Source organism: Scomber scombrus, chromosome 8, assembly GCF_963691925.1.
Source record: "Scomber scombrus chromosome 8, fScoSco1.1, whole genome shotgun sequence".
In the NCBI taxonomy this organism is placed as follows: domain Eukaryota; kingdom Metazoa; phylum Chordata; class Actinopteri; order Scombriformes; family Scombridae; genus Scomber; species Scomber scombrus.
Window position 1 is genome coordinate 809,494 of NC_084977.1, and position 13,832 is coordinate 823,325.

A 13,832-nucleotide genomic window follows, 5' to 3' on the forward strand; every position below is an offset into this window, starting at 1 on the left:
CCAACACTATATCAAACCTCTGACTCCAGTTACCTTTACCCCATTCAGGGAAAACAGTCAAACACATATCTGACCTCGGCTGCTATAGCAACACTATCAGGACGCCTCGATGGTATGGAGGAAACAAGACCTATGTGTTTACCCTATCTCATCTCAAAAGGAAACCTTACACTTTAAAAGGAGGTACATACAACAACATGTGATTACAGCAAAATACTCATTTCATCCCTGAAAAGGAAAAAGTTAAATCACAATAACACATTTAATCATTTCACACATTAATTTATGCAATGACGAGTCTTCAACCCATGTACTTAATGTACAGTCAAGGGTCACCACCATGGAGAGGTTACTAGCACTTTCGATGCATGGTGGCCTTGAAGCCTTCATCAGTTTCATCCTCGTAAATCCTCTTCATCAGTTGCAGTTTTTTCATTGCATTCAAATACACATTTATGACATCTAAATCACAACCAACATTCTCTATAAATCAAAATGAATGATTCTGGTTACTCAAACTAGAGAAATGTTTAACTGTACTTCATTAAACAAAAATGATTAAAGTGATTAATAGTGTCATTTTGAACCTTGGCTGCTATAGCAACACTATCAGAATGCCCCCTGTTTTCCCCAGAAGGAGCAGACTCACTGCTTACCACTATCTCAAGGAGAGACACTGTCTAAACCCAATATTTGGTGTGGCCTTGCTATGACCTCAAAGCCTAGTTTAACCCAGTGCATATTAATGATGGAACATTCCCTAACACCTAGTAAGGCAGTATGTTCCCAAACATGTAGTCACAACATGTAGGAGTGATTTTTGCACGTCATTGAGAATTATTGTGAAGGCGACAGTGAGAAAGATCCATTGTAGCATAAGGAATCATACAGCATGAGATTATAACTGTCAAAAGAGAGTAAGAGAGCAGAAATAATCAGGCTTAGATCTAAGAAGAGACTTAAGCATGAGGAAATAGGTACAAAATATTGTAATCTGAAACATGAAGCGGAGGACAGGATTAGATTTAATTTTCATAAGGATCAGGTGAAGCAAGAAGAATTCTGTGTTGTGGGACTTATAAAGAAGTTACAGCAGAGTGGGGAATTGGTTGGAAGGGGTTATTATTGTATTGAGCCAGTGATTATTTTAGTTTAAATCCAGTAGATGGTGGTAATGCAACGTTTTGGACTCCAACTGTCACTAAAAACCAATAATAAGAAGAAAATGCTCTATGAGCATGGTGTGTAATGGAATATATTATTCCATTATTGGCTCAGGTCAGTTATCCTCCTATTGTTTTCCGTGTGTCAGCTTATTGACTCAAGGACACAACAGGTAAAACTGCAGGATCCAATATGCATCCATCATTTTAGTGCATATTGTGCTTTAACATATGAGCAGACAATTATAAAAGTGGAAGTTGCCCACTTTAGCCAGTTCATAATCTAGCCTTATTATGACACACCAATTCAAAAAATAAATAAATGTAATAACTGTAAACTAATGCGTAATATTAATTTAGTTAATCAGGAACAATTCATTAAGAAAGTGGCAAATTTGTCAATTTACACATATAACTAATCATTAGGTTACATGTTTAATGACAGATGAATCTGTTTTCATGTAACTAATCATCACCTCTTCGTCTTATAGCCAGTTTGACAGTTTTTCAATTCTGTTTTAAAACAACAGTCAGGAGCCCAAATGGACCCTGAAACTGTAATGATTCCTCCTGTTCATAGTGACCATTAGAAGTACACTTACACAATACACTTACAATACACTTACAATGGAAGTGATGGAGGACTAAATCCACAGTCCTCCTTCTGTGTAAACATGTATTTAAAAGTTGATGTGAAGCTAATATGAAGCTTCAGCGTCCAAATGACTCAAATCAAGTAGATATGTTTCAATGTTACAGTGTTTTTAGTGGTAAAGTCCCCATCACTTACATTGAAAACACATTTGAACAGTGGTGGAAGAAATATTCAGATCCTTCACTTAGCAGAAACATTTATTTGAAGTATTAAAATAAAAGTACATTCAAATTAAATTTTGAACCTTTTCTCTCATCTTTGGTGAAACAAATGAAAATGAAACCATGATGTGGATATGTTAACAACTCATAGACATCTGACATGTGATCCCAACTTCACACTGCTTGTGTTGTATTTTAAAAGCTTGTTATATTATTCACCTGAAAAGTAACTAAAGCTGTCAAATAAATGTAGTGGAGTAGAAAGTACAATATTTCCCTCCTAAATGAAGTGGAGTGAAAGTATAAAGCATTAAATGGAAATACTAAAGTAAGGTACCTGAAATTGTACTCAGCGCAGTATGAGGGAATTTACTTAGTTACTTTCCACCACTGCATTTGAAGATCTTTTAATAGTCAATATGAACAGGAAAAATATAAATAGAAATAAAAAACCTTTACTGTCATCGTACATTGCTAAAATACCACAAAAACAACAGTCCACATTCAATCCGTCATTATGGTGAGGAAAACATTTTTCAATGTTCATATGGACAGACTTGAAAAATTGTCATTTAATTATGTTTTTTTCCCCCCTTCTCACTTATTCCTTGATAAATACACAAGGTTGTGTACTGTTTTGTATTGGACTGTGGATTGGGCACCTACAATAACATTATCCACAATAAATACAATTTCTTTGTCAATGTCATAAAGTCTGTGACCTTCAGTCAGCAAAGTCAGGCCCCCAACTGAATTAATAGTGCCGCAGGGAACCTCATATTACCTTAGATACAATGATCCCATGCAGTGACCTCCATGCAATGAGGTATACACATTTTAAGGTGGGAATTTGGGAGCACTGGTATTGGATTGGTAGGTAGGCTATCTGCTGAGACTCTGACTTAGCACACTGTGTTGAAATACTCATATCAGGACAGAAAAAGTCAGATCTGTGTATCCCTACACTTACTCTAAAGCAAATCAAAGTGTCATTTCACAGCACATGTCTGTGTGGAAATAGGCAAAAGGCTAATGGAAAAGGTCAAGGCACACTTCTTATCTCATGTAATGAACTACTCCAGAGTTTAGGTGAACTGTTTTGTGGGGTGAATAAAAACACTTGGGTTTTTTCATGTCTGGATGGGATGTTTGAACATGTTACACATGGATTTATCAGATTCTGGCTGAAAATTAGACAATTAAAGTCTGGGATATGTGTTGTTTTTAGTCTTGTTTATATAGCATGTAATATACAGGAACACTGCTGATGAGTAACACAGCAGTCAGCACACACCCTTATTGCTCTGACAACTTCCCTCTGGACTATAAACTTTGACCACAATTTGAGTCAGGTGTGTGTGTGTGTGTGTGTGTGTGTGTGTGTGTGTGTGTGTGTGTGTGTGTGTGTGTGTGTGTGTGTGTGTGTGTGTGTGTGTGTGTGTGTGTGTGTGTGTGTGTGTGTTTTTCTCAGCTCAGCTAAGCTAAAGGTCCAGTAGTAGTGTACTGTGTGGAGTCAGCCTGTCTGATATATTCAAGATGAATCTGTCATTTCATGTGTTCTGCGTGCTACTGTCTGCCATCAGCTGCTCAGCTCACAAAGGTAAAACCTTTCTATTCTTTTCCCTCTTTGTGAATAATATATAATATTATATAGATGTTATGTTTTTGTATTTTCCCCAGTCAAGTAAAAAAAAGAACAATATTGCAACATCATTGTGAACCCAACCTAAAATAATGATAGTATTTTATTACTGTATATTTCTTTTTGGCTGGACCGGCCACAGACCAGCCCTATAACCACACTTGTCTGTGAGTGAGTAAATGGGCGAGTAAGCGTGTGCTGAAGCAACAACAGTGGTTGGCCGGCTGAGTGTTGAAGTTTATGAGAAGTTGTTTTAGCATTTAATATCTAAACTAGTTATGTATTGTAGATACTTGTAATTCAATTATTCCTTGTCAAAATGAACATTTCAGATCACTTACAATTTCACATATCCATAATTACATTTTTTGTATCTTGAATGACCATTCTGGATATTTACAATATAATTCTTACTAGAAAAAAAACTCTTCAGATATCTACTATCCAGTTATTACTAGTCATAATTTTAATTTCAGATATCCAAAAAACCTTGTGACTGATAAAAATGCCATTAAGGATATCCACAGTTTGTATTATGACTAGTTAAAATGCAATTCCATATATTTATAATTAGAATTGTCAATAGAAACAATGCATTTGCAGATATCCACAAATGTATTGTGGATATCTGTTGACTGGTAGGTAGGATGCAATTTTAACATAAAAAGGTTCATTGACTTTCCACCATTATGTTTTAAATATCCATAACAGCTTTTCTCCTGGTCAAAATGATTCTCTCATTTGTCAGAATGGCAATAGATATATCTGTAATGACATTCTTAACTGTAGACATTTTATTTTAAATTTCTAAAGCTTTATTTCTTATCTTAAATATTCAATTCAAGATATCTTTAATAAATCTTTAAAAAGTATCATGGACTGTCCTGCTTTTGTTGTTTTGGTTTTACTACTATCTTAGTAATGTTTTAACCAAAACATGTTTGGAACATAAAACAGGAAATTGTTGTTGTAACTCTGTTGTTGTTACATTGTCCAATCTGCTCAAAATGTCTCATGTTGAATCAGGGTTCAGGCCGCACATATCTACATGACAATATTCACACATAGTCGTAGCACCACCTACTGGCAACAGATAATCAGCCTTATGTGACACACGTATTCCCATTTACACAAAATTGACATGGTGTGGTCAGCACATGATACAGCAGTATCCAGTGTCCAATATTCATGAAAATGTGTATCCATGTCTGTTGCCCTCTGGTAAATGTTGCTGCATAATATTTCACTTACGTAGTATTGCCTGCATGAAACAGGAAGTGAGGCCTAAATGGAGCATTGCTCATCAAATGTATACATCATTTTCGATAAGTCATATCTTGTGCCACATACTGGAATACACACTGGAAAAAATATTTTACCCATTCACATAGTGTCTGATACTCTGTGTCAACAGACCACAGTAATAGTGATGCCTCAGCTCCCTCTGATGGGCACAAGGTCTGAGGGCTACTTTAATCGCTATTTTAATCTTAATTAGAATTAAAATAAGTTATCTTTAAAATCAAACATCCCAAGGCTGGCATGACTGCAAAGTATTGTTGCAACTACAATGATACCCTTTTTTGACTCAACCATATCAACTGAACCAGGTCATGCAGTATGCTGCTTCAGAACACTTTACCAGCAAATATTACTGGGACAGGACCACTACAGAAAATTGCATATGACACTATCACTGACACTCCCGTAACAAATGTTTACCATAGCTGTAGGTTTGGACCTTGTTTAGAATGTTTTTAACCTCTCTGAGTGTTAGTGCCACTGTTGAAGTAAAAGTGCCCATAATCTTTTCTCAAACTATTGTGATATTGTTATCAAATGTATGTCATGTATGTCATCTGTACAGTGTGTATATTTTATGTCACAACATTATAATATTTCTTTTAAAATTACAAAAACACCTTTTCCCTAATAGTTGGACTTTATACTTTATATATATATTTTTCTCCATCTTGTAATTTTACCATTATGGCCTTTGTTCTTTTTTTCTTTCAAAATTTCAGCTCTTGTCTCAACACTGGCTCTGATAAAGAAAAAGGCTAAACGTTGCTCTCAGGTTTAGTTCAAATTAAGATTCAGATCCAGAAGGGCTCCATACTCACCATCCATCATGATGCCACTGATATTTGTCTTCAACATAACTCAAAAATGCAAATGAATTAAATAAAAACACAGTCCACTTCTCTCACCAAAAACAGACAGAGCAGGATAGAAACACACTGATATCAGTGCAGTTACTATTTTAATTAAAGCCGCAAGCGGCGATGGCGGGCCCTCGCTCACCCATGCCACCGCAGGGCCTGAGGCATGGCGGGGCTGTGGCGTGAAGCAGAAAGTGAGAAAAAACCTGGAAGGAGGCCAAAAATGCAATGTTTCGTTCATCCAGTAGGGGGCAGTCACAGGTCGTTACACATATGGTCTGGTGTGGTCTGGTGTGTCATGTGAAGTTTGGAGTGAATTGGACAAAGCATGAAGGAGTTATGAGAGGTTGATGGTTCATCCACCAGGGGGCAGTAGAGTGTAACAAAACACAAGCGGTTGCGTTCAGGGTGGGACAGTGATTACACATGTGAAGTTTTGTGGAAATCGCACAATGATGATGTAAAATATGGCACTTCCTGTTTCCACTAGGGGGCGACACGAGTGAGATCGCCTATGAGCGAATGGAGACGTTGAGGTCGGCACCCTGGACCTGTGTACCAATTTTCATGATGATACGAGTTCAATAAAGCCATCAAAAAGCCAAACGTATTTTCATGGCGAGGAATTGATGGTCGCCGCGTCGCCATACGGACGCCATTACTCGTAGCTTCACAGTGTTCATAATGTAGCTTCACCAACTGGTTCTGAATGAAGTTGATGGGGCAAAGTATGTTATTTTAATGAATCTTTGTTAACTTCCTGTTACCACCGGGGGGCGCTATGAGTTACGTGGGAAGTTAATATATCGGGACGTTCAGGGCGGAGCCATCATCATGTCCAGCAAGTTTGAAGCTGATTGGATGAAGTATGTGGGCGTGAGAGCCACTCGTATGTACATGGCGAGCACGCCAAAGTTAGTTGAGCCCTGGCAGACACGCCCTTTGACCTACGGATGCGCAGAGCACGACTTAAGCTCAGCTAGGTCTGGAGATGTTGCGTACCTAATTTGAACTTGATCGGGCGAACGCTGTGGGAGGAGTTAATTTTAGGCGGGAAATATCAAAACCAAAATGGCCGACTTCCTGTTGGGTTGAGGTCATGAGGTCAAGAGGCTTTTTTGCATATGAGGGTATAATACATATGTGTACCGAATTTTGTGAGCATAGGACAAAGTTAGCAAAATTCCCTATGGGCATTTTTGGACTTTGTAGGGGGCGCTATTCCGCCATTTTGCATCGACCATGTGCGACCACCCAAAAATATCGAATTTCGGATGAGGCCGGACGTCTAAAAAGTATAAAAGTATAAGCATTTTCGCATTTGGGAAAGGGGCGAAATTGGGGCACGAAATGTCGGAAGAATAATAATAATAATAATAATAATAATAATAATAATAATAATAATAATACTACTAATAATAATAAACATTACAATTTCAATAGGGCTTTCGCCAGGCGACTTGCAGTCGCCGCTCGGGTCTTAACTATTGTGACTGTCAGATAAATAGTACATCAACTAATGCCTCTAATGCTCATCTCTCTGAAACGGTTGTGAGGACATCTAAGAAGCAGACCAGTGAAGCAGTAGAGGATCTTTGTGTGTGCTTGCACTGTACTCACTTGGATATTTTCAGGACTGCTACCAACAGTCTAGAGGCTGTGATGTCATACATCAGCATCTGTGAGGACAGCTGTATACCATCACGCACGACGGTTAGTTACAACAACGACTAACCCTCGTTTACAGCTGAGCTCAGACAGCTAAGGTTGGAAAAGGAGGAGTTGTTTAAGAATGGAGACAGAGTCTAAACACTGGTTCAACAAGGTGGTGAGAGATGCTAAACGTCTGTACTTGAAGAGACTCTCAGAAAAGGACTCGGCCTCTGTCTGGAATTGCCTGAGACAGATTACTAGCTGTAGACCAACTGCCCCCACTCCACCGATGACTCACGCCTGACCAGAAGCTTGAATTTTAGGACCAATTTGAAAGATAATGGGAAAGTCCTGACATCATCCCGTAAAAGTAAAGAAGGATCAAATGGTTGGTTTATCATTTTAATACAAGAACATCATCAGCCTCACCATGAAGGCTCAGGCTCAATGATGGTACACTTCTACACCACCATCACTGAATCCATCTTCACCCTGGAAAAACACACATCATCTGTGGCAAGAGGTTGAGGTCGTGTCTACGACTAAAACGTCATGCCACAAGAACAGCCGACCAACTTATATTACTATTATTGTGTATTACTATACATTATTATTATAAATAATGTATCCTGTACATTCTTCTCATTCTTCTCTACTTAATATCTACATTTTAATCTTCAGCTGCTCCTCTCACCAGAATATATTTGATATTTTACTTTTGTCTTAGATTGTAAATTTCTCAATTTTGTGTATATTTTTGACTGATATATATCACAGCAACACCAAGACACATTCCCTGTATGTAATCTAATTACCTGCTTCACTTATCAGCAAATTCTAATCTCCCCCATTATTTGACTTGGCCTGCTTGGGAATATTAGCAGAGAAGTAATAATAACTGATAATATGTAAGAATCAAACGTGTATAATTCAAGTAGCATTGTATGTGTGTATGTGTGTGTACAGGTGTGCGCACTGGCATACGAGTAGCAGCAGGAACTCCGACAGTGACTCTTCAGCCCTGGTTGGTTGGTCTGACAGCAGTAGTTGGTTTCCTCTTCATCGTCTTCACCATCCTGATTGTTCGCAGACTGCTCACGAAGGACAAGTCAGTTACACACGCACAACACACACACACACACACTCAATCAATCAATCAATCTTCTGGTTTTAAAAATGATAGGAAAAGATTTACATTTATTACATTTGGTTGACAAAGTTAACCTCCGTCCAAAGCGGTGTTTGTTTGATAGCAGAATAGACAAATATTTTGTTTTTCCATTTTTCATGTGAATTTAAAAAATGGAAATCCACTTGCTTTTACAGTTTTCGCTTTCTAATCGGAAATTGGAATTGACAGTTAGTTCAGGCTAACAGCTGTGCTGTAACAGTCACATTTAAGAGAGCATCTGACCCATTGCAGACAGCAAAACTCTCCTTAACTTTAGAGTTTAGAGTTAATCACAACACTTTGGGAGATTCCTGAATTGACTTGGCTCTCCTTGTAAAGTATTGATGTCACATAATAATGATGACATAGACACCATGGCTAGAGTCTTACTATAAGTGCAGATGCTGATGGTCTGATTTTGCAATATCTACTTGTGTACATTAAAGTAGTATACTGTCAATTACATGTAATATTTTGTCATACAGTAAGTACTATTCAGTGACTCAGTCTTCTCAGTCCAGTGCAGCACCTCAAAAGGACCTCAAAACAGCAACAGCAGTCAATTCCTCTCTGATGCAGAATGTGAACTGAAATCTTCTCAGTGGTGTGCTTAGCTGGGATGTTATTACACATAATGTTTTATGTACTATTATACTAATAAAAAGCAGTATTAATGTCCATAGATCTGAACAACCGTGGCTTGTTTTGTTTTTCATTCTCATATTATTTAGGACTACTGCGACTACTGCAAACCTACTTGGCAATTAAAACCTGATTCTGATTTGGATTTGGATTTTTTGCATCAGAACGTACCCATGAGAGATGAAGTTACTGTTGACAAATGATCAAAGAAACAGTTTTGCTCTCTCTCTCAAGTTATCTTTTTTTTAATGCACTATGACCACAGAAAACACTTATGATTGGCTGGCAGGTATCCATCAAAACTGTGTAGACCTCAAAAAATGGTTCCTGTCAACCATTAAACCAGTAAGGGCATTCTGGAGGCCTAGAGATTCAACATGCAGGCAAAGATAACCCCCACAAAGTTGAATCACCATTTAAGAATACTTAAATCATTCTTCTCTTCAGTCCTCAGCATGTACATTATAATGTAGCAATAGTGACATGCCAGTAGAATTTTAATGTTAAATGTCATTTACTGTGCTAGACTACCACTTAAATGTGTAAGTGTAATAAAAGAATTATGTATGGTAATTAAAATATCCAATTAAAGTACACCCATTGGACATTTTTATTCATTATTATTTGTAGTATTCAGCATTGGTTGCATTACCAGCTAACTGAGAGATGAAACTAACCTAACCATGTGGTGACCAACCATGTAGTTACAGTACAATTCACTCCCATTTGTCCACATTTAGAGATCACAGTGTTCATACATTCATTATCATTTTATATTAGGACATCTTTACATACATTATGACTTTCTGATAACTGCAGGAAAAATGGGTAAAAACTAAACTATCAACCTTGTTGCTGTCTTGTGTTGCAGGGAGGACGATGAGGGATTTGGTTATGCCAAGAATCTAGAGATGGATGAGGATGGAGGTGATACTAAGCAAACCAGTCTGTAGAAATCCAACCGAGGAGCACCACTCTGCCATCAAACCTTTCACAAGGCTATCAGTGCTCTTTTTACTGAAGAACATGACTGCATTAAATTCACTTCAAATTCAATGAGGATGTGGATATATGGCTTTTGGTATGAAATGGTTGTCATATTCAGTTCAGTGAATGAATGCAAGTTACAATATATGGTATGTTCATTGTATTTCTTTTCTTTCAGTTGACGAAAATAGCAAATGTAAGACTTATACCTAAATCATGAACCATAGTCATTTCAACCCATTGCCCAAACCCTGCCTTCTGAGTGGGTGAGCCAATCACACACTTTTTGGAAAGTTTAACCTATTGACTTCAACACTCTGTTAGACCCACCAATGAAGTCATGTGGTGATGCCAACCATTGTAAAAGGCCACATACGTTTATTTAAAGTCTAGTGAAGATCTCAAAGTTTCGACAAATTCCTTCTGTGAGGGTGTATTTTGGGAAAACGTGTCCAAAATCATACACACCACATGTAGATTGTTTCCATTTGATGGAATGGTGCAACTATAAAAACATGGAGACTTTGGTTTGAATACGTCACTCAGTGAATAAGTGAGAAGTAATCGTCACAATTCTAGAACTGGAGCATAGGATGGAAGCAGAATCAACTAAGTTAAAACAATATTACAGTGATATAAAGAACTGTGGTGACAAGTTGCATGTACAGTACTGTTTAATTGTTTGTGAAGGTTTGTACTTAGGAACGCTAATTTAACTAATCTTAATTCAAGGATTCATTCAGTCTCCATCAGCAGGTAGAGTTGCTGTGTAATGTACTAATAAAGATTATGTCGATCATGTTTAATTTTTATGATCTCATTAATTCAGTCATAATCGCTTTTAATTTTCATTTAGCTTGAATTGTTGTTTTTCCAAGCTGTATAGGCTTCAAAGATACTCTTCTGTATACAAAAAATCAAAAAAATGTATACTCTTGGAGTGCCAGGAACAATGCCTCTGTTTATTTTCTTCACATACAACAGTGCAGTGACAACACAACAAACACATCACCTTTCTCTGACGTCACAAAACCTGTGCTTACTCTCTCCCGGCATTACCAATCAATCATTTAATCCAACGCCTACACCAGATAGAGAGGGGGCGGTTCAGGTGCTTCAGGTGTAGGTGCTGCTAACCCCAAATCAAAAGCTGACAAACTCAGTTTATGTTTTAAAACCAAGGCCAAACAAAGGCAGATGATCACCCCGTCATCTCAAACCCAGATTTAATATTCAGCAATAGACCAAAAAGAATAACCAAATTATTCAATTTACTGAGTAGACCATCAGATCATAATTTGACATCACTGTGGCTACTGAGATCACAGTAGCACGTAGTTATTGTAGTTATTCACTGGCTAAAAATACCACAAGGCAAGTTTGTGGTGAGGATTGGAAATGAAAAATCATAAAAACCAAAACATATTAAAAATAAATTTGCCTTTTTTGGTTTTGGATTTTTTCTCAAAGGAGAACACGGGACAAGTGGTTTGCAGGGCAGATTGATTTCAATTGTACTCTGTGGAATACTCTTCCCATTTCCTTTTTATAATGTAGGAAAGGTCAAGGCGTCACCAAACTAATTAGGGGATCCTCTGGGGATCATAAATATCCACAGCAGTATAATGGAAATCTGGCCTGTAGTCATAGATGTGACAGCAACACCCTGCTTCAGCAGATTCCTTCTGTAGGACATCAGTCACTTCTTCATTAGAGAGGTGGTCCAGGTGCTCATCTAGGTTCTGGTCATCACCTGCCTGTTCTACTACGACTTCATCCTCACCACAGTGCCTGTGTCTGTCATCAAACCTCTGCAGAAATGCTGCCGCCCACCTGATGTTTAAACTCCCCACATTTTCGCACACAAGTTCTCTTCTGTGTTTGCTACTCTGGCTATCTGCTGCAGCTAGCATCCACTTCAAGACTCTGTGTTATTGGTTACATTGGCACTCAGTAACACATTTTTGCCCAGGGGCACCCTAATAGTCCCAGCCGTGACTACAACTCATACTGATGATAGTTAACAGAAAATGTTAGACAAAGTCCACTTTTGACTTTCTGTTCAATAATACTGAACCAAATATCCGTCTGGTATAGTGTATTATTTAATCATGTTAGTGTACACCTGAAGATTACAGCTTTTTTATATTGACCTTTGATAACAAAATCTAGCTGTTGCAATTAAGTCTTTATGGCACTAATGATGCATGATGGCTGAGAGGGCAACTACACTGGATAAGGGCTGTGCCTTGAGAGAAAAGTACAGCAGATTTTGAAGTCACATTGTAGAGAGGGCTGTTCTGCTCTGTCATTCAGTGAGTGTGAGGTCTGTTCAGGGGTTTGGATAAAGGAGTGTGTGTTTGTGTGTATATATGTGTGCATATTCCATCCTGTAATTTTCTTTCTCTACCTCCTGTTGTTCTTCTGGTCCAACACTGTGATTGGCTTAGGACTGCTGTGTTTAAGCCTGATTGGCTAGATGTTTACACCTCAGGGGGAGGTTGGCTAATTAACTGAGGGGGTGGGAGCCTAGAGTTGATTGATTGGACTGCTAATTACAAGATTGTGTTTTGGTTTATGTGCATGTGTGTGGTGGACTGTTTTACATCACTATACCCTTTACCGATTTCAGTCCTCTCCTCTCATCTCCTCTCCTCTCCTCTCCTGTTTTTCTCTCTGATTGCAGTAGATATTATGTCAAAAATCCACTGGGAAAAAAAACAAAAAAACAACAAAAACAATAAAGAGCAATGCTACCATAAATAATGATGCCAGTTAAAGCCAAGCCTAAAACAGCAGTGTGACATTTGGTGGAGGAGTCCTGACCTTCTCTACAGTTGGCTGTGGTTGGTCTGATCTAGACCTCAAGCCCTCAGCTGTAAGGCTCTAGCTCTGTGGGCTGACATAGACACTAACCTGACCACACTGTCACCACACCCTCAAAAACCACTGGTCCTCTACCCAAGGGTTCTATGCTGAGGGTAAAGGCACTGCAAATTGGTTGATTTACAAAGAATTGCTAAATAAGAATGAACCATTCCTTGTAGGATAGTTAAACGGAGCTTATCAGTGTTTTGTCTCATTGCAGGGCAACATAGTTTGTCAGCGACCTCTAAAACTGATACAATTCATTCAGTTACAAAAAGATTTATATGAACATTTTCTGATCGGCCACAGTCATGCTTAAGGTGTGGTTAGATTTATACATGGCACGTTAGGAAAAGACTGTGGTTGGGGTTAAGCCTTGCTAAGGATAGGGAGTGTGGGTCAGTTTAAAAAAGAACTATTTGCTTATGACAGTAGTTGTGATGAAAAGAAAGCAAGGTTGGCTGTTGGTAGGAAACAGGAAACGAACAGCAGTCTCCTGTGTCAAAGTCACACTTTTTTGACCAAGCGACTAACTTTAACCTCTGCATGAAGTTTTGAGGCTCTGTATCAGCAGGCATCACTTGTTTTTCTAATGAGTACAGTCTCCAGGGGTACTATAGAGTCAAAAACAGATGAATCTATCTTTGACTTTTCATTACTTTAATTTCTCTTTAGCAGTAATGCCCATGAAGAGTCTAAACTTAACAATACATATTTCCATCATATTT

General features: G+C 38.1%; 1 protein-coding gene across 1 annotated transcript; it reads left to right on the forward strand.

Annotated features, from left to right (window-relative positions):
- Positions 1-3,441: 3,441 nt before the first annotated feature.
- smim24 (small integral membrane protein 24) lies at positions 3,442-10,305 on the forward strand. The gene is made up of 3 exons (XM_062424598.1): positions 3,442-3,579; positions 8,403-8,544; positions 10,121-10,305. The coding sequence occupies exons 1-3, from the start codon at positions 3,516-3,518 to the stop codon at positions 10,200-10,202; spliced, it is 288 nt and encodes a 95-aa protein (XP_062280582.1). The 5' UTR covers positions 3,442-3,515; the 3' UTR covers positions 10,203-10,305.
- Positions 10,306-13,832: the final 3,527 nt, after the last annotated feature.

Bases quoted from the DNA above. Each gene is read 5' to 3' on its own strand.
- smim24 (XM_062424598.1), top strand. From the start codon at position 3,516: ATGAATCTGTCATTTCATGTGTTCTGCGTGCTACTGTCTGCCATCAGC. The intron at 3,580-8,402 runs GTAAAACCTTTC...GTGTGTGTACAG, and splicing joins CAGCTGCTCAGCTCACAAAG to GTGTGCGCACTGGCATACGA. The intron at 8,545-10,120 runs GTCAGTTACACA...CTTGTGTTGCAG, and splicing joins AGACTGCTCACGAAGGACAA to GGAGGACGATGAGGGATTTG.